At 32.9% G+C, this 21898-nt stretch overlaps 1 protein-coding gene and 1 long non-coding RNA gene across 5 annotated transcripts in view; one reads left to right on the top strand and one right to left on the bottom strand.

Annotated features, from left to right (window-relative positions):
- The window catches only part of CEP290 (centrosomal protein 290), a 104276-nt gene that overhangs the window by 61874 nt on the left and 20504 nt on the right, over positions 1 to 21898 (top strand). For all 4 annotated transcript variants that reach the window (XM_036018597.1, XM_036018598.1, XM_036018599.1 and 1 more), the window contains 13 exons: positions 584 to 748; positions 1334 to 1441; positions 1657 to 1791; positions 2577 to 2843; positions 3462 to 3569; positions 4207 to 4406; positions 7127 to 7340; positions 8507 to 8644; positions 10114 to 10335; positions 10671 to 10793; positions 18048 to 18193; positions 18534 to 18689; positions 21316 to 21439. In XM_036018597.1, the coding sequence (XP_035874490.1) occupies positions 584 to 748; positions 1334 to 1441; positions 1657 to 1791; positions 2577 to 2843; positions 3462 to 3569; positions 4207 to 4406; positions 7127 to 7340; positions 8507 to 8644; positions 10114 to 10335; positions 10671 to 10793; positions 18048 to 18193; positions 18534 to 18689; positions 21316 to 21439 (2106 nt within the window). The remainder of the gene's footprint in view (positions 1 to 583; positions 749 to 1333; positions 1442 to 1656; positions 1792 to 2576; positions 2844 to 3461; positions 3570 to 4206; positions 4407 to 7126; positions 7341 to 8506; positions 8645 to 10113; positions 10336 to 10670; positions 10794 to 18047; positions 18194 to 18533; positions 18690 to 21315; positions 21440 to 21898) is intronic.
- Positions 9207 to 10058, bottom strand: LOC118498990. Its single transcript, XR_004901494.1, has 2 exons — positions 9450 to 10058; positions 9207 to 9395 (listed from the first exon to the last, which is right to left on the bottom strand). It is a non-coding gene; the product is annotated as an uncharacterized LOC118498990 (long non-coding RNA).

Below are 21898 nucleotides of genomic sequence, written 5' to 3' on the forward strand. Positions count from 1 at the left end.
ATATCGAAGAGTTTTAAATACTCTAAAAACTAGATATATAAATAAAATACTAATTTGTAATTATTTTTTAAACATTATATGGTGATCACTTGAATTCTACTCTTTGTAATCATTATTTGTATAAAATTATGTACAAGTAGCAGACCCACACTTTTTAGTAATATTTTGTTTTTACCCTTATTTGAAATAATTAAATGAAAAATAATTGTCTTGCAACTAAATTTCAGTTTTGAAGCGAAAAATATTTAGGGTTTTCATTTTTGAAAATAAAACCAATTTTCAGTTACATACTTACAGTAAATACCCAATAAAAACATTAAAGTAAATGAGTAAATGAAGGTGAATGTTAGCACTACCCACTCAAAACATAATTTGAAGAATGTTTTATGTTAAGATCCCGCATATCTTTAGAAAATTCTATGGAAATTACAAATAAACTGCTATGTGGCATAACAAAGGATAATTTTATATATTATTTTATTATAAAATGTTCATTAATTTGAATTAAAATCATTAGGATTGTGAAAAATGTTATTTCCTTATATAGCATTTACATTTGTGTATATAAAATATAAATCTTTAGGTAATCAATTGGCATATGAAAATAGAAGAACTCCGTCTTCAAGAGCTTAAACTAAATCGAGAATTAGTTAAAGATAAAGAAGAAATAAAATATTTGAATAATATAATTTTTGAATATGAGCATACAATCAGCAGCCTGGAGGAAGAAATTGTACAGCAGAACAAGGTTCATTTTATATTTGTTTTGATCTTTTGTTGCAATATTTTAAACACAAAAACATTGTATGAATGACTACTCTTCTACTTGAAATTAGCTTCCATTATTTTGATATAAAATATTCTATTTATTTTCTAAACCACTATAAAAATGCATATTTATTTATGTTGAAATAGTAATCTTAAGCTTAAAAAAGGAATAATACATAAGTACATTTATCTTTCCCTCTCATTAATAAATATATAAGCTCCATGGTGAAGGGGGCTGGACTTTGTTCCCTGTTATGCTTACATTTCCTAGAATAGCGCTTGGCACATAGTACATGTCATTAAATGTGTTTTGGATGGATAGATGGATGGATGGATGGATGAATGGCTGGGTACATGAATGGATTGAAATTCCAACTCCATATCTGCCTATTCTGTGACCTTAAGGAAGTTACTTTACCACTCTGAGTTTGCTTCTTTTCCCCATAAAATAACAGTGACCTCAAAGGGTTGTTGTGAGAATTAAATAAGAAAATGTATATAAAATTGCTATTATTTGCTTGGTGCATGTCTCTGTGTATGTCTGACACAAACTGTCTTTTATCAGTTTCATGAAGAAAGGCAAATGGCCTGGGATCAAAGAGAAGTTGAACTAGAACGTCAGCTCGACATTTTTGACCGTCAGCAAAATGAAATACTAAGTGCAGCACAAAAGGTATAAGTGATTGGCTACTGTTTGCTACTCTGTGGTATGACCTGTAATGTTAACTGATAGAAATGTTTTCTAAAGTCAGATGGAATTTTAATTTATGTTATCCTTTTATATTTCAAATATAAGTGGGGTTTAACCATGTCTTATCATATAATTGTAAAAATTAATATTGTTTTCTTTAATGCTACAACTGTTTTTCATAATGCTATTTTTAATAGTTTGAAGAGGTTCCAGGATCAATGCCAGACCCGAGTTTGCCCCTTCCAAATCAACTTGAGATTGCTCTAAGAAAAATTAAGGAGAATGTTCGAATAATTCTAGAAACACGGGCAACTTGCAAATCACTAGAAGAGGTAATTAGAAAAATTTACATTTTGATTAATGTATTATTGGGTATGTGGAATTTTGTAAATACAGTGTGGAGCAAAAGTAGGTTAACAGTTGTTCATATGGAAAATAATACAATCATAAATAGTAATGTAAGAATAAACTGTGTTTCACATATAACTGTAAACCTACTTTTGCCTCACCCTGTAATATTTTTTAATGAGGACGATGTGTAGAATGATGAATCTGTTGCTAATTCCACTTTCCTTTTATATTCTCCTTTAATGCTTCTAATAGCCAATAAAGAACAATAGATATGGCTAATTGGAGTTTTTTCTTTTTTGTTTTCATAAACCACATATTTTATAATAGTGATTTATTGACTTGGGCAACTAAACTTCCAATTTTTTTACCCTGCTGACTTATAAATTGCTCTTCTAGTGATCTGATAATCAATGGACTGAAATAAAAGGACCGATTCATTACATTTTCTTTCTAAATTTAGCACCACCACACATTTCTATTTCTAAAACTACAAGATCTAAATGAAGTAACTTAAATTTCATTTTCATCATAACAATGAAATTTCTAACACATGCGATAATCTTATAAATAAGGGATGCATATAAATAACTTAGCCGTTACATAGAAATACAATCAGTTTAACCTTTTTGATATCTTTTGGCTGTTATAAGTATGTTGTGAACAACAAAGGGAAACTTTTTAAAACATATAACTAATTGAAAATTCAGATGAAACATTTTAAAAGAAAAATATACTTTAATAATTTATTATGATTTGATCATTGCAGAAGCTAAAAGAAAAAGAATCTGCTTTACAGTTAGCAGAACAAAATATTCTGTCAAGAGACAAAGTAATCAATGAACTGAGGCTTCATTTACCTGCCACTGCAGAACGAGAAAAGCTTATAGCTGAACTAGGCAGAAAAGTAGTGGAACCACAGTCACATCACACATTGAAAATTGCTCAGCAGACGATTGCCAACATGCAAGCAAGGTTAAATCAAAAGGAAGAAGTGTTAAAGAAGTATCAGCATCTTCTGGAAAAGGCCAGAGAGGTATTTTATTATGTTATGCTATTTTATTTATTATCATATTTTTTAGTGAAATGCAAATATTATTCTGCCCTGAAGTGGCAGTTCATTTCTTGCTTTCAAATAGATTCCATTTAGAAATTGTTACTTTCATTGATTGGATTATAGATCTGTCAGTAAAACTGGCAGTTTCCAAATGAGTCTTTCTCTTATGGATTGACTAAATCAGGAATAGCTGTCATGGTGAAACTATATGATATTCAAAACACCATCTGAGTTTATAGGTAAAGATTGAGTCCATAAGTTAGAATGAAATCTTGTCACACTAGCAGTAAGTGAAATCAGATTTGCTAGAACCTTGGGGGGAAGCTGCATTTAAAAAAATTTCTAGAAGCGAGTTAAAAGATGATGGATACATATTATTCTAAAATGTATATTAAATTATGACCTAAGGCTGAAGTTGGCAACTTGAATGTGTACTAGCGGAAATGCATATTGGCGTAAATATATGCATGCCACCATTGTTCCTTCCCTATCTCACAGGGATTTTGAAAGTTTAAAGATAAAAATATTTAATATCTTTAGATTGTACATTTATTTAAATCATAATTTAAGATACAGTTTTGATTTGCTATAAAACAGGAGCAAAGAGAAATTGTTAAGAAACATGAAGAAGACCTTCAGATTCTTCATCATAAATTAGAACTACAGGCTGATAGTTCACTCAATAAATTCAAGCAGACAGCCTGGGTAAGATTCTAAGAACTTTGTTCTATTTTTTATAGATATCTGAGACCATATGATTGAAAATTTAGTTCTCCTTTTTTGGAGGGTTGGGGGAATAGAAGCCACCTTGTTTTTTGTTGCTAGAATAATCTTCTAAAAACACAGTTCTGATCATTCTTCTCCCTAGACCCACATCCTTTAGTATCTCACTGCTGCTTATAAAATCACATTTATATTCTTTAGCCACGTACTCAAAGCTTTCCATGATCTGACCTCAGTCTTTTTTCAAATTCTGCTCATTATTTGTTTACCTAAATGTAACTGATTTTCATGTTCTCAATTCAGTTTATACTTGCCTCTTTTGATCTGTGTCTTTTGTATGTGTGAAATGATCTTTTGTCTCCTGACAGGCAAACTGCATCATCCTTGAGCCTTACTCATTAATTCAATCTACATTTATTGTCCTTTCACTGCATGTAGGGACTCTGCCAGATATTGGAAATACAAACAATGTGATGTCTATTTCCTGTTTTCTTTAAGATTTCATTGCCTGTTACACTTTAGATGATATTTTTGAGTATTTGAGGAACCACATCAAATCATGGAATAAGCATCACATTGAGTTATACATGTTCAGAGCTAATTTATTCTTATTTCACAGGACTTACTAAAACAGCCTCCTACACCAGTTCCTACCAACAAGCATTTCATTCGTCTTGCTGAGATGGAACAGACAGTAGCAGAACAAGATGACTCTCTCTCCTCACTTTTGATCAAATTGAAAAAAGTGTCTCAAGATTTAGAGAGACAAAAAGAAATCACTGAATTAAAAATCAAGGAATTTGAAAATACCAAATTACGGTAAGCCTTAGAAATGTATCATAATAATGGGCAAATGGCAATAATGATAGAATAAGGATAAACCTGTTTTCTGTGTTGTGCCGCCTTCTGAGCACTTTATTATGTTGTTTACCTTCAGGACTACCTATGACATACGTTATAGTCTCCCCATTTTTCACATGGGAAACTAGGCCACAGGAAGGCTCAGTAACATGCTTGGGAGGAAATGGGAAAGTCACAATTTGAACCTAGTCAGCCTGATTCAGGTGTCCAGAGTTTTTGTCTAGAATCTTGTTTTTAACCTTTTTAAGTTTCTGTTTCATCATCTGTAACATGGAAATAACAATACTTAACCTGGCTATTTTAGGGTGATCATTTGAAAGCCAAATCCTCCTGTATATGAAAATGATTTGAAAATTACAAAGTAACAAGTAAATATAAAACATTTGTTTATACACCTATAACAGTTTCTGGCACACAAAGAGGTTTAATAGGTATTTGTTCAATGAAAAATTAACTTTTTTTATTACTATAGTGGCAGTAAATGGTTCCCAGCTTTCATTCTCTGCATCAGAGATATTAAACATTGCTCAATTTATCAGAATATAGACTTTAAACCTAAAATAGGTTTATAGTTATGTATTTGTAATCATTGTAGAACTATCTCTCTGTACCTCAATTTCTTATCTGAAAAAATGAGAAAGCTGAACTCTTTGACTAATTATTCTATTCCAGCTCTGAAATACTTATTAGAACCTTTGATTCTTGACTCACTTATTCAAAATACTTCTGATAACATTAGCACTACTATAATTTTATTAAGAAGCTGCCACTTTAAAGAGATTATTCCCTGAAAGAATTAGAAATAGCATATGGTATTCTTGGTATGTAATTTTTCTCATTTTATTGACTTTCATACATGAGATGTTACTTTTGATAAACTCTCTGTTGTGTTTCAGAGTATAAAATTGCTTCTGCTTTTGAACCTAATGTCTGAATGTAGAAAGTAATCATCTTTAAAATTACCTTGTTTATATAATTTTTTGCCATTGAAATATTTGAGTTGTTTTGTATTTTCCCATGTCATTTTTCTCTATGATTATACTTTTATTTTCTGTGTGCAAATTGGTATTATTGACATAAGAACATCCAAACCTGTAGGAACATTTTATAAGAGTTTATGAGAATTTGAGTCGAACAGAGATACACCTGAAAGCAAGATTTCTATAGACACAGAAAAAATTCCAAGGATGACAGTTTGTGGTTTCTTTTATGCATTTGGAATTAAGGAAGGAACAGCAAAGAAGATTACATGAAGGTGGGAGAAAGCAAGTCAGGGATTGGGTTACAGAATAATTAACAAAGATTATGTGCTCTCTCTTCCAAGAGTCTGAAAAAGAGCATTTTAAAGGTGTGTTAACCTAGATGAACAAAAACAGTGGACAGGGCTCACTTAAGGCAAAGATAAACCTTTTACTAAAGAAGTTATAAGCCTGGGAGCACCATGAACTGCTTCTTCAGTTAGGAATTTATGATCAGATCACCTAGGGTTACGTATGGTTAGATTTATTACAGTGTCCCCTTTTTGTCCAGTGTGCATATTTTAATGTGTCTTAGGAAAGACACATTATATAGATCTTTGTATTTTTCTTAGTAAAACCTTAATTTTCCCAATTCGATGATTAAAGTGACACATTTTTTGCTGTAAGCAACAGGTCTCAGTGTTTAGCACTTGTTTATAGTTTAATACAATCTTCTCATTGGTTGGTTTGACTCTACATATTGTTAACTTTATTATGCAGTGTTTAAGTACAAAGTGGACTGCACATAATTTGGTATATTGACTTACTAATGATGAATGAATGGTAGGATTAACCAAATTGAGCCTGCTGATTGAATCTATTTCCATATCTATAGATATAAGATATTAGTTATAGATGTAATACTAGTGACTTTGGAACCATAAACAAATTAATAATAATATAATTCCTCTGAGAGTTTACATTTTGTCTTTGCAACATGACATGTAGGAGAGGGGTTCTCAACTGAGGTAATTATGCTGTTCTCTCCCCTCACGGACATTTGGTAATGTCTGGAGACTTTTTTGACAACTAGGAGGTGCCACTGGCATCTAGTGTGTAGAAGCAATGGATGCTGCTAAACATTTTCATGCATAGGACCGCTCACCCCTTGCCCCCCAAACAAAGATTTATTCAGTTAAATAGTTAATAGTACCGTTTTTTGAGAAACTCAGAGCAGAGGAAATAGTCACATCTTGCAGGGCACATACTATTTAAGTGTTGTTCATTTTTTGTATTATTTGTCTAGACCACAAAATTACTTGATGCAGTCATTACCAAAATAGTAGACAGAAACTAGAAAGAAAAAGTCTATTTCATGTTAAGTTTAAGAGTAGTTAAGTAGAATAAAGGATTATATTTCTATTTAATTTATTTATTTATTTATTTATTTTCAGAGAGGGAAGGGAGGGAGAAAGAGAGAGAGAGAGAAACATCAGTGTGTGGCTGGGAATCAAACCTGCGACACTTTGGTTTGCAGCTCACACTCAATCCACTGAGCTATGCCAGCCAGGGCGAATTGTATTTCTTTTGGATTTGAATCAAGACTTAGGTTATAAGAATACTTAGGACCAAATATTTGCTCTTTGTATAAAATTTGTGTCAATCAAAGTTTCAGTTGCAGCAACCACTCTATTAAATACATATGTTTGCTTATATTAGGCTCCAAGAAAACCATGAAGATGAAATTAAAAAAGTGAAAGCAGAAATAGAGGACTTAAGGTGCCTTCTGGCCCAGTCACGAAATGAGTCACAGAGTTTAAAATCCGAACTTCAGGCTCAGAAAGAAGCAAATTCAAGAGCTCCAACAACAACAATGAAAAACCTAGTGGAAAGGTTAAAGAGCCAGTTAGCCCTTAAAGAGAAACAACAGAAAGTAAGTAACAACAGAAAATTATCAATACTCAGGAAATACATGTGGTAGATTGTTTTAGATTAGACTTGTTAAAGGTGATTAGTATCTATCTCTCTGTTGGAATAACGAGTATGAGCCTTATTTCATTTCTGTTAAGCAGGGTCTTTTAAGAAAATTGTTCTAACCGGCCGTATTGATGGTGTTTATAACTACAGATATAGTCCAGCTTATGTTTTTTATGCTGTGATCAATCTGAGAGGTGTGTTATCTGTAGGAAATAAAATAAGAAGAAATCTTAATTCCATTATTTCCTTTTCTTTTCTACTGGGATTTTATACTACTGCAAGACTATTTTGAACAATTTGAATAACTAAATAATTTTGAACAATTTTGGGCTTAAGAGGGGGAGATATGACAGTGAATAGGAAAAGTTAAAGAAGAAGGTCATATAGATACTTTTATAAAAAGTAGGTCAGTGGATTTTCTGATTTATTAGTTTTTTACGTTTATCAGATTTGATATACTCAATTGTTTTAGAAGTTATTGTTTTTCTGTGCTAGCTCATGAAATTTATGAGCTAGCACAGGCAAATTTTAAGCCTTTTCTAATCTAATAACTTTCCTAGTGTACTTAAATTCATTTAATTTTATATGGAAGTGCACATTGAGTAATTTGGATAAATATCTAAACTTGGATATTTGAAAACAAAACGTACCTGGTTTTCGTAATACAAATTGCCTAATTTTTTTAAGGATTTTATTTATTTATTTTTAGAGAGGGAAGGGAGGGAGAAAGAGAGAGAGAGAGAGAGAAACTCAATGTGCGGTTGCTGGGAGCCATGGCCTGCAACCCATGCATGTGCCCTGACTGGGAATCGAACCTGCGATACTTTGGTTCGCAGCCCGCGCTCAATCCACTGAGCTATGCCAGCCAGGGCCAAATTGCCTAATTTAATGCCAGGTTCCCAAAATTGTTATTGTCAAGATTTTGAACTCTCATACTCAATTTGGAAAGAATTGAGTTCCATTATTAGAGGAAATTCATTTGAAAAGGTTGTCTTGTAGTTTGTGAATTATGTTTGATTAAGCATGTGGTATTTTAGGCAAATAGTTGAAAGAAGTTTTACATATTGCTGATATAAAATATCAAATTTTCAAAAAAAATTGTATATCTATTAAAACTTTTAGGCACTTAGTCGAGCACTTTTGGAACTCCGGGCAGAAATGACAGCAGCAGCTGAAGAACGTATTATTTCTGCAACCTCTCAGAAAGAGGCGGATCTCAATGTTCAACAGATTGTTGATCGACACACTAAAGAGCTAAGGGTAAATATGAACATATTCATTAATATAAAAACATTCCTGATAATTCCATTGGAAGAGAACCCACTTTTTTTTTAACAACAGGTATCTTTATTGTACTTTTGCCCTGGTTATTACCTTGGAATTAGCAATGAATAGGCAGGCCATTTTAAGCTATTCTTCGTAATAGAATTGCATTTAAGAAACATTTTATAAATGATTTTTATTTCTGTATTAATAAGTGTGTAGATTTTTTATTTCTTTTGCCATATCAGAATTTTCTATCTAGTTTTTGCTAGTTAGAATATGAGTTAATTAGTTTTCCTTTTTTTACCCCCTGAAGTAGTTTATGGATATCATATAGTCCTTGACATTTAATCTATAGAGCTGCCTGGCTCTTAAGCCTTGATTTTGAAGTTACTTAGTACTTTTTGGCAATATTTCATTTTCTTCCTTGGTTATTAGGTTTGGTAATTTAAATTTTTTTCCAGAATATATATTTCATAATGATTTCCAAATTTCTGTCAAAGTTTCATATACTGTATTTGAGTAAAATGAGAAATCTTTTTATATGTTGTTTTGTTCATAATTTTGTCTTACTCTTGGTTTATATGTATATATACTTCACCACCATTAAACTGTATAAGGACTGGATTTTACTCAGATTTTAAAAATCTTCCATTGCATCTATCAAGACTATGACAGTAAAAATCCATTAGTTAATAAATATATTTGCAGAAATAACCTTTTGTTGAGTCTTCTTCAACACCTTTCTCTTTGCCTGAAATGTCTTCTTTGAATTCCTCACATTTTTCAACTCCTTTTTCACGAAGCCTTTTCTGACTTTTTCAGGAAAATTTATGTTTTTCTCCTCACTTCATCATAATACTAAGTTCTAATTTCCTATTGTTATTAATGATATTTTGGCTTGTAACTTATTCAACAAAACATACTTTAAATACCAGTATTTCCATCACTGTTACTATACAACAGAGCTAGAAACTCCTTTCTATATGTACTTTCTTCTGTATACTGTCTAGTATTATGAATTACTCTTTCATGTCTTTACAAAGTAGGTTAGAAACTGCTTTGAATCAGATTTTGTTTATTCTACTCTTATGCTTGGTAGTGCTTAGAACGTTGCTGTACACATTGATATATACTTGTTTCTTTAATAAGTTAGCTCAGCTACAGTGAAATATTTCCTTATTTGATAATACCTAGAAAGATTTGGTTCTACGTATTTGTTGATGATGAATTGCTTTAGACTATTTCTTCATGGTTTGTTTTATTTCCTCAAAGTAGCCTTGGGTCACTGGAAATGAAGATAGAAAAATATGTGTAGTTTGTAGGGTTTTTTTCCTATATGTATTTAAACATTTAGAATAAAATTTTCTTCTTAAGTCTTAATGGTATACGTTCATATTTTATTGTTTTTATCATTTATACTTGGTGAAGATTCAAAAATTAAACCTTTCTTTTTCTTACATTAGTCACAAATTGAAGAGTTAAATGAAAACCTTTTAAAGTTGAAAGAAGCTCTTAAAACAAGTAAAAACAGAGAAATTTCACTAACTGATAATTTGAGTGACTTAACTAATGAACTACAAAAAACACAAAAAGCATATAATAAAATGTTCAGAGAGAAAGGTGGGCTTGATCAAGAGAATGATGAACTGAAAAGGCAAATAAAAAGACTAACCAGTGGATTACAGGTACTTTTATATTTAGTTGTGATGATGTCTTTGATTTACAATGTATAGGTGACAGTTGATTGCAACTTTTTAGTTTTATATGTAATATTTGCTGGACTTAGCTTACATCTCACCTTGATTAATTTAGCTAAACCCTTTCAGTGACTTCCATTGTATTGTAATTTTAGAGTAGTGTATTTTAGGACTGTGCAGAAATGGATACCTTGTTATATTCAGTGCCAGTTAGAAAGGATGGTAGACTATAGTTTGAGGAAATTTTTGTAGTTGAAATATTTGTTGTGTATTTTGTTTGATATGTTTTACTTATATATGTTAAAAAGCATCTTATTTTTCAGGGCAAAACTCTGATTGATAATAAACAAAGTTTAATTGAAGAACTCCAAAAGAAAATTAAAAAGCTAGAAAGCCAACTAGAAAGAAAAGTGGATGAGGTAGAAATGAAGCCTGTGAAAGAAAAGGTATGTGAAGAAACGCACTGATGTGTTTGAGGCAATGAGACAAAGTTAAATAGGTAATTGATGAATAGCCAATATACTGTATTAATCTGAGGACCTAACACATACTGTAAATGATACTGAACAACGTAGAGAAGTCTAAGACAAGTTTCCATTCTGTAGGAATTCACAAGGGAACTTGGGGAGATACCTACAATATAACTCTCATTTGGAAATTACTACACCGTGTCCATGTCACCTTCCTGATATTATAATACCTCCAAAATATCTTCACATCTTACATTTTTTTAATCACTGTATTTATCACTTCTTCCAGTGTAATTGTTTATATACTTTGGTGATTTGTCCTTTGGGAGGAAAAAGCTGGGCATTTATAGTCTTCAACTTTGACTCAAATGTGTTCTTTTATCTTCAGTAGTCTGGACTGTTGGCTATTTCAGGGGAAACAGTGTGCCATGGGATATGTTCAGTATGTACAGGAATATTATTATTAATACCAATATTATAATATTGGTATTAGTAATACCAATCCACTCAATAAATTGATTCTATAATTTGAGAAAATTGCTTAAAATTCCCTTGTAAGTTAAATAGTACACTACTTTATAACAAAATTATTGATAGAAATAATCAACTCAAAGAGAAAGTAAAATTTGCTAAAATACATATAATTAAGTTTGTGTAAGTGATAAACTTGACTTATATCTTGTTGGGAGCATTGAAAACATCAAAAGTGACCTGGCAAATATTTGTGCTAGTGGTAATGTTTGCCCCTGAAGAAAATCACAGTGGAGGAACTATGGTAAGAAAAAGTATACACAGAAAATATTCAATATCTATAAAATAATTTGAATAACATGAAAAAAGAAAATTACATATCTTTATTGATTCCATATAGAAATAAATAGGTAATGGAACTAAATGTTTTAACAGAGTATGTTACAAAATTATTTTTCCTATAAAATTTATCAATGTTAGTATAATTTTGATTAAAATGCTTACATTTACATACATGGAACCACAGCATACTTGCTCTCAGAAGCTTTGTTGTTAAAAAATGCAAATCAAAATGTTCTTACTTTTCTAGATAGCTCTCTTCTCTGTCTCCCTATTTGAGCAAAGGTGTAAACTAATTCTTAGATACCAGTTCCTCATCTGATTCTTATCAGAATACCTCAATAGCTTCATGGCTTTTCCTGGACTCCTAACCTCTGTGTTTAGCTTATTTTTCCTTAAAATTGATAATACTATTTGCATTGACAGTGTCTCAGGATTATGTGGACAATGAAATAATATGTTAAAGTCTTGTAAGCTGTCAAGAAGTTCATCCCCATGTACATTATACTAACTAGAAAAAGAGAGAACACAGGAAGTAACACTTAATATTAAATGTATATCTAAGAATCTAGGTAGAGTGTTCTTTTAGATTATACATTGCAGGGCATTTCTAATTTGTGAATGTTTTTATAATCAAAGAATCCTTTCATATTGAAATTTCAGTACCTTTTTCTCTGAAAACAAAGTTTGAAGCCCATCTTTATAACAAAACCCACCCCTATTCCTTGCAGTCTGTTTTTTTTTATGCTGCTGTACCTTTCTCCTTAGCACTTACTGTATTTTTCTGACTACAAGATGCACCTCCACCCCCCAATTTGGGAGGAATAATGGTTGTTAATACTGCTGTTGAGTTGTGTTTATATTTACATTGGTGAAATACTATGTTATTTATGTTATTGAGTATTTTACCACATTTTTTGTTTCAAAATTTTTTTTTCCTATTTTCCTCTGAAACCTAGATGCATCTTATGGTCCAAAAAATATGGTACTGCTGTCTGACAGACTAGGGAGTTTTACTTAGTCATGTGTTCATCTTTTTGTCTGCAAGCTTTGATGGCAGAAACTTTGCCTGTTTGATTTATTGTTGTATTCTTTTTTTTTAAGATTTTATTTATATATTTTTTAGAGAGGGAAGGGAGGGAGAAAGAGAGAGAGAGGGAGAGAAACATCAATGTGCGGTTGCTGGGGGCCGTGGCCTGCAACCCATGCAATGTGCCCTGACTGGGAATCGAACCTGCGATGGTTCACAGCCCGCTCTCAATCCACTGAGCTACGCCAGTCAGGGCTTATTGTTGCATTCTTAACACCCAAAACAGTTCCTAGCACATTGTAGATGCTCAGTGTTTGTTGAATGAGTAAAAAATTTAAAATACAATAACATTATTCTGAAATCTATGCCTAAGAGGCTGTTGGCACAGAAAATACGAAAATAGAACTTCTCTTCCATCCTCTCTTTTCACCTTTTCTCCCCCACTCCAGAAAAGACCCTTGGTGACATTTGCCTTTGGTATTGTGTTGTTGTTGTTGTTTTGTTCATTTTATTCAAGTTATTTTGGCTTTTCTTTCCTCAGTCTTACTTAAAAGGCAATGTCAATTGGAATAGAACTGCCCAGCCCCTAGAAATTACTATATGCTGCAGAAAAATTTACTTACCTTATGCCCCCAACTATTTTTGCTTCTAGAGGTACACAAAATTTCTTGTGATATTTCAGAAAAAAGAAGCTAATGACTATCAAATACTTAGCGAAGTTTTTACATTTTTTGAAAAGGATACTTGAGAGCTTTACTAAATAAAACAGGTAAAAACTAAGTCAGTAGCAGAAAAGTTAGTTTTGAGAGGGCAATATCTTAGTTGGGCATTTCAAATAAACTGAGTATTTGACTTAAAGTTATGGTTTTAACCTTTTCACTCCAAACATTCTTTTTTTAATTCCTGATTATTTCATTACAGCTGTCCCAATTTTTCCTCCTTTGCCCTCTCTCTGTTCCCACAGTCCATCCCCACACTGTTGTCCATATCCGTGGGTCACTCATACATGTTCTTTGACTAATCCCTTCTCCTTCCACTATTGCCTCAGCTCCTCTTTCCTCTGGCAGCTGTCAGTTCCCTGTTTCCATGTCTCTGCTTCTATTTGCTCATTAGTTTATTTTGTTCATTAGATTCCTCTTGTGAGATCATGTGGTATTTGTCTTTCACTAACTGGCTTACTTTACTTAGCATAATAGTCTCCAGTTCTATCCATGCTGTTGAAAAGGGTAGGAAATCCTTCTTCTTTTTTCAGCTGCACAGTATTCCATTGTGTAAATATATCATAGTGTTTTAATCTGCTCAACTACTGATGGGCACTTAGGCTGTTTCCAATACTTGGGTATTATAAATACCACTGCAGTGAACCTTAGGGTGCACAAGTTCTTTTGAATTGAGGTTTTGGGCTTCTTAGGGTGTATTCCCAGCAGTGGAACTACTGGGTCAAAAGGCAGTTCATTTTTTAATTTTTTAAGGAAATTCCATACTGTTTTCCACAGTGGTTGCACCGGTCTGCATTCCCATCAACAGTGCACGGGGTTCCCTTTTCTCCACATCCTCTCCAGCACTTGTTTGTTGATTTATGAATGATGGCCATTCTGATATGTGTGAGGTGGTATCTCATTGTGGTTTTAATTTGCATCTCTCTGTTGGTTAGTGATGTTGAGCATCCTTTCATATGTCTGTGGGTTATTTATATGTCCTCCTTGGAGAAGTGTTTATTCAGATCCTCTGCCCATTTTTTTTAAAGATTTTATTTATTTATTTTTAGAGAGGGAAGAGAGGGAGAAAGAGAGAGAGAGAGAAACATCAATGTGCGGTTGCTGGGAGCCATGGCCTGCAACCCAGGCATGTGCCCTGACTGGGAATTGAACCTGCGACACTTTGGTTCGCAGCCCACACTCAATCCACTGAGCTACGCCAGCCAGGCCTCTGCCCATTTTTAATTGGATTATTTGTCGTGCTGGTGTTAAGTCATATGAGTTCTTTATATATTTTGGAGACCAAACCCTTGTCTGATATATCAGTGGCAAATATATTCTTCCATACAGTCAGTGCTCTTTTTGTTTTGATGATGGTTTCTTTAGCCATGCAGAAGCTTTTAAATTTCATATAGTACCATTTGTTTATTTTTTCTTTATTTCCCTTGCCCTAGGAGATATATCATCAAAAATATTGCTATAGCCCTGGCTGGCGTAACTCAGTGGATTGAGTGAGGGCTGGGAACCTAAGTGTCGCAGGTTCAATCCCCAGTCAGGGTACATGCCTGGGTTGCAGGCCACAGCCCCCAGCAACCGCACATCGATGTTTCTCTCTCTCTCTTTCTCCCTCCCTTCCCTCTCTAAAAAATAAATAAATAAAATCTTTAAAAAATATTGCTATATAGGATATCTGAAATTTTATTGCCTATGTTTTCTTCTAGGACTTTTATGGTATCACAACTTGTATTTATGTCTTTTATCTATTTTTAGTTTTTTCTGTTGTGTGGTGTAAGTTGGTGGTCTAGTTTCATTTTTTTTTTGCATGTATCAGTTCAGTTCTCCCATCACCATTTGTTGAAGAGGTGCTTTTTACTCCATTGTATGTTTGTGCCTTGCTTGTGAAGTATTAATTGACCATAGAGATGTGGGTTTATTTCTAGGCTCTCTGTTCTTTTCTACACATTTATGTGTCTGTTTTTACACCAGTACCAGACTGTTTTAATTACAGTAGCCTTAGTATAGTGTGATATCAAGTACTGTGATCCCTCCAACTATGTTCTTTTATCTCAAGATTGCTGTACCCATTTGGGGTCATTTTTGGTTCCATATAAATTTCTGGGTGAAGTGGGTAAATTTCTAGAAACATATAATCTTCCAAAACTGAATCAGGAAGAAGGAGAAAACCTGAATAGACCAGTAACTATTAGTAAAATTAAAGCAGTAATCAAAAAACTATCAACACAAAAAATCCCTGGACCAGATGGCTTCACAGGCAAGTTTTACCAAATATTCAGAGAAGAACTAACAGTGATCCTTCACAACTATTCCAAGAAATTTAAGAAGAGGGAAGACTCCCAAACTCTTTCAATGAGGCCACTATTATCCTAATCCCCAAACCAGGTAAAGATACAGCAAGGAAAGAAAATTGCAGGCTAGTAGTATCTCTGATGAACACAGATGCAAAAATCTTCAACAAAATACTACCAAACCATATCCAATGATACATGAAAAAGAACATACACCATGATCAAGTTGGATTTATTCCAGGGATGCAAGGATGGTACAGTATTCAGAGACCAATAAATGTGATACATGACAAACAAAATAAAAGACAAAAAATCACATGATCATATCAATAGAAGCAGAAAAAAGCATTGGCTAAAATCCAGCACCCATTTATGATAAAAACACTCAGCAAAATGAGAATAGACGGAACATACCACAACATAATAAAGGCCATATACTAAAAACCTACAGCCAACATCATATTCAATGGTCCAAAATTAAAAGTGTTTCCCTTAAGATCAGGAACAAGACAAGGCTGTCTACTTCCACCACCCTTACTCAACATAGTACTCAGCTAGTACTATATCAGGCAAGAAGTAGAAATAAAAGGCATCCAGATTGGAATGGAAGAAGTAAAACTGGCATTATTTGCAGACAACATGATAGTGTACACAGAAAACCCTATAGACTCCACCAAAAAACTACTCGATGTAGTAAGTGAATTCAGCAAAGTAACAGAATACAAAGTCAATACTCGGAAATCAATGGCATTTTTGTACACCAACAATGAACTATCAGAAAGAGACACTAAGAAAAATCCTATTTACTATAGGAATAAAAAAGTTAAAGTATGTAGGATTAAATTTAACCAAGGAGGTAAAAGACCTGTATTCAGAAAACTACAGAACACTGAAGAAAGAAATTGAGGAAGATACAAATAAATGGAAGCATATACCCTGTTCATGGATTGGAAGAATTAACATCATCAAAATGTCCATACTATCCAAAGCAATCTGTAGATTTGACACAATTCCTGTTCAAATACTAATGGCATATTTCACAGATCTAAAATAAAAAATTCATATGGAACCAACATTCTTTTTTATAGTGAATACAATATTTCATAATATCCCCTTTACTATTCCAAATGATATGTATGGTTACTATAAACTAGTACGTATATGCATAATTTCAAATTTATCATTATAAATGCCCAACATAAAAGATAAAGGAGCAATATAAAAGGAAAATACTTTATAAACACAATGTATTCATATACATTCTATATCCCAACATGTGAATGTTCTGGCATGAGCGCACCGGAAAACATGATGAAGTAGTCTTGTCCTTTCACCTTTACATGCTGTTAATATGAATTCAGAGCAACAAATGCAATCTGATACAAAATATGTCCTATTGGCAGCTAATATAGCACACTGGCATTTCCATTTATAATGTCATTTCTAAAATGGTAAACAATTGATGTAATTCTCAACAAAATGATTTCTACAGATTTTCTTTTTATACAGCTGTTATATTCCTAGCAAATTTAGTACACAGTAAGATCATTAAAAATTGCTTGGTAGAATGAAGATGTAAATTCTTAGCTGAGACATTTGTGAGCAGAAATTTTAACCATGTGAATGTCCAGTAGCACATCCGAAACTTGTGTAGTACACGGGCTGTCCTCCACTTTCCTGATTGCCGTGTCTCTGTTGTAAGAAGCCATGACACCTGTCCCTAAAAGGCTCGAATTCCTTCCCTATTGCCCACCCCCTTTTTAGCACTTATCACACTAACATAACCACAATATTTATTTTCTTGGGTTTTTTTTCTATATTTTGCTCCCTTTCCCTAATCCATCTACTTAAACAACATAAACTGGACTCTAGTATTCAGGCAGACAGATATATTTTTTTTGGTTTATTCATTGCTTCTATTCTTAGTGCCTAAAGTAGTACCTGGGACATGACTAGGACTAAATAAATATTTGTTGGATAAGAAAAGTAGTGTGTACTGAAGACTTGAAGGGGCCCTGTGCTAAGCCTTTGCTGTGGGATGACAGAATTGGGTTGGCCACTTATACATATATTATGGATTCTTCATTGCAGGCTTACTGTAGCCACGATCATCTACATCAAAATCTTCATGTAGAGACGCAAGGGTATTAGCATTGTTTCAAACTGTTTCCTAGAAATTTGTCAAGTTAGAAAATACAGAATTCTTAAACTGAAGGTCATTTTTGCTAATAGCTTGGCAGGCCTAAAAATTGTAGAAGTTAGGACCCATTTACTTATTTTCTAGGAAGTATTGTTTTACCATCTTTGTAATAAACTGTAATTTATAATTGTTAAGATGAAGTTAAAAACAATATTGGTAATTTTCTTCATCTATTATTTTTCACAGAGTGCTAGAGAAGAATTAATTAGGTGGGAAGAAGGTAAAAAATGGCAAAGCAAAATAGAAGGAATTCGAAACAAGTTAAAAGAGAAAGAGGGAGAAATCTATATTCTAACAAAGCAATTGAATACTTTGAAGGATCTTTTTGCCAAGTGAGTTTAATGTGAACCTAATTAATTATATATAGTCTTTAATTGGCCTGGAAGTTACACAGTTTTATTATACTTGATAATATAAGAAATTCTTTAGTTTTAATTATAACTTATTATCTATGATTTACTTTTTATTTTCTTTCTTGAAAATGTGTTTTAAATATATTTTAACAATTTATAAGTGGAGTTTCTATAAATTTAAAATAAGTTAGCTCATAACCAATACAGAATAATCTGGTTTTTATAAATTGGTCTTGCAATGAGTAACCTGCAGTTTAAGAAACTGAACAAACTAAACAGTGAATGATGTGTTTTCATGCTTCTCTATTAAATTCCACAGAGCTGATAAAGAGAAACTTACTTTGCAGAGAAAACTAAAAACAACTGGCATGACTGTTAATCAGGTTATGGGAGTACGAGCTTTGGAGTCTGAAAAAGAGTTGGAAGAATTAAAAAAGAGAAATCTTGACTTAGAAAATGACATATCATATATAAGGTAAGCTATTACATGGAAATGTGCTATCAGTTATAGCGAAGGAAACTAGTTGACCCATAGAAATTGACATAGTAAACATTATTTTAAGCTTGGGTTCTGTTGATTGTCTTTTCTTGTGAATTGAAACATTCTTGTTTCTTTGTATGTCATGTAACTTTGGATTATATTCTTGAACTTTTGAATATTGTGTTGTGAATTTCTGGATCTTAAATTCTGTGGAAAAATGTTATTTTTGTTTTAGCAGGCAGTTGATCTAGATAGATTGAGACCCCAAGTTCCAACTTGCTGTCTATGGGCTATGATTCAAATATCAGTTCTGTTTCTAAGCCTTTACAGTGCTATTGGGATCCGTCCTGCTTGCCTGCCTCTCAGTTAACAGTTTTGTACGTGGTCTGTCTTCTCTCTGTTAGTTGGTTCTCAGTCTTTGGTGTTCTGAATAGGATCAGATCTGTGAGGGTGAGCCCAGAAGTTCGTAAACATCTATATAGTTGTTTGAGCTTCTTCCTTCTTGTGATCTCTCTGATACTCTCAATTTCCCTAGGGCTCCCCTTCAGGTCCTTGGAACCAAAACTGGCACTTTAGTGTCCTGTGCATCCTGTGCATTTCAGCAGTTGTGCACATCTGCAGCCAAGCAGACAACAGGAGGACAGAAAGAGGGTGAGGGGAGGCAGGGGACTACCCGTTAACCCTACTGCCTTACTGATAACAGCTTGCTACTAATTGGAGAAGGTGATTTTCCTCTAAAAATTTAGCCACCTATGGATTCCCATTGCTATCTCTGCCACCACTGTCTATGAGACTGCTTGAGGGTTGAAGCATGAAAAAATAGAAGAAAGAAAGAATGAGGGTTATTTGTACTCAGTGCTAGAGCTTGGTGCTAGAGTTTGAAGGCATCCCTAGAGCTCTCTCCCTCAGTGTTGACACGCATTTCAAGCAATGTTGCATTCAAGCTGATAAATACCAGAGGAAAAGAAGAGGTAAATTCACCACCTGTTTGCTGATACTTCAAATTCTGGCATTTTATCCTAATCTATAAACTATTTACTTTTCAAAGTCCTCAAGTATATGCTCCGTGCATTGGTGAGAGAAAAGACTGGATGAGTTTACTGTATTGTACCTAGACCCAGAACCCTCAAGGTCTAGTGAAGAACCCTTCAGTAGAGCCTTTGAGATTTTCTTCTATTGCTGTTTCTTTCCAGGCTTTGTCTTCTGATATCGTCATGTTAATGCAAAGAAAAATAAAATTATGTCCCAACAACAGCAAATGAAAGTATTCATAATTTTCTATTTCACTCATATCTTTCAAGATGAACATAGATTAGGTTTACCTAATTTGTTTCTTCCCCTTCTAAGTGTTTACAAATGATCTGGAATCAGATTGAATGATCAAAGTCTGGTACCTACCTATGACATTTAGATGTGAGGATACTTACTGTTCTTTTTATTCTGTCTTGTTTTCCTTCCTGTTAATCTTCAAAAACTACCATTAGTGCTTCTTTATGAACATACACTATTGTGTATTAAAGCAGTGTACATACAAAGTGGAACTCCTTTATAGGAACATTCATGAGTTTCGAACTTACATACCAAGTGCTTCCCTTCTAAGCCATGGTTTCTTAAATCCTTCAGAATTTCACTTGATAGAGAAGGAAATTGTGATTGAAGAATTCCCTTTTTTTTAAATATCTATTTATAGTTACTACCTGGTCCTAGCAGTGGCTTCTTCCCTCTTTTTCCCTTCCCTCCTTAGTCTAAATGTATATTCAGAGCAAAAACTAAATTGAATGCTTTAATTCTCCTTTGCATTTTTTACAAGAATCAAACTATTTTAGTTTTAAAACCTTCTAATACTTTTAGAGGTTTAATTGTTCTTTTTTTCTTAATAATGTGATTCTGTGTTGGCTGGAGTAATGATAAGACTTTGTAGAAGATATTAAACTCGTCGTCTTTCCCAGCACAAGCGTAAATTTCTGAGTTTTATGAATCAAATCTAGATGTTAAAGGGAGGAAGGACATTCCAAGAAGGGGGAACCCTAGCAGAGACATAGAGGCAGGAGTGCATCTTTCATGTATGGTAAGAATGGGTTTGTTTGCCTTAGGCAACCTGGACAATCAGGTTGAATAAGTGTGGTAGTGCCAGGTCATGGAGAACCTTGTAGGGCACATAGATGAGTGTAGACATGAAGTAACAGATTATTATCTGGCATCAGTAAGAGCCTTTGTAAATCCTTGTGCTCCTTGAGAAGCACATGGATATTATGAAGTTATTATATGTGTTTTTAAAAGTGGGTAATTTAATTCAACTTTTATATATAATTTCATATAAATTGATGCCTGTTCTTTAAAAATGTTAATGTAATTCTAAAAATCAAGCAGCATTTTTTAACACATAGTTTAAAGGAGGCCTGCAATGAATCCTCTGTAGTGGATCATTTTATAATGTAAGTAGTCATGCCAGTAAATAGTCATAAACAAAATTTAATTTTCATAAAATTTGTAAGTTTTTTATGATTTAAAATAAATATGTTAATGAATATATATTTTCTTCCTTTCCTGTATTTTAATGTAATAAAATAACGAAAAGTTGACATTTGAATAGTAAAGAGTCTATGGTTGTTGTTCATAGGACCCACCAAGCTCTTCCTCGAGATTCTGTTATAGAAGATTTACGTTTACAAAATAGATACCTCCAAGAAAAACTTCATGCTTTAGAAAAACAGTCTTCAAAGGATACCTATTCCAGAGTTTCAGTAAGTGTACATCATTCCTTTTTATTTTTTTCACATTAAAGTATAGAAATGAAATCAGTTTTTACCTTTATCTGGCCAAAACGAGTAGATCCCTATTCTTAGTATTAATGCAATAAATTAAACTTTTATTTTTAGTAGTTACTGATATATTTTAACTTCTTTAATTCTTCTTATGTAATAACAGTAAACTTAAAATTCTTATGCTTCACATAGAACTTCTTATGAATGAGTCTAGAGGCTTTAAATGTAGTTGATACGTTTACTGTGGCAAGAATATGCAATTAGATAAAATAGAAAAATATGTTATTGCATTATTTATCAAATATATGATATGTTTATGGTTTTCTTTATAAAGAATCATTAATGAAGAATTGTTTGTTTTATCTTACTTTAAATCACTTAGTGTGTACATGTTTGTTATTCTTCTTTTCTTTTCTTTTCATGTTTCGCCTTTTTCTT

This window comes from Phyllostomus discolor, chromosome 2 (assembly GCF_004126475.2).
Source record: "Phyllostomus discolor isolate MPI-MPIP mPhyDis1 chromosome 2, mPhyDis1.pri.v3, whole genome shotgun sequence".
Lineage (NCBI taxonomy): Eukaryota > Metazoa > Chordata > Mammalia > Chiroptera > Phyllostomidae > Phyllostomus > Phyllostomus discolor.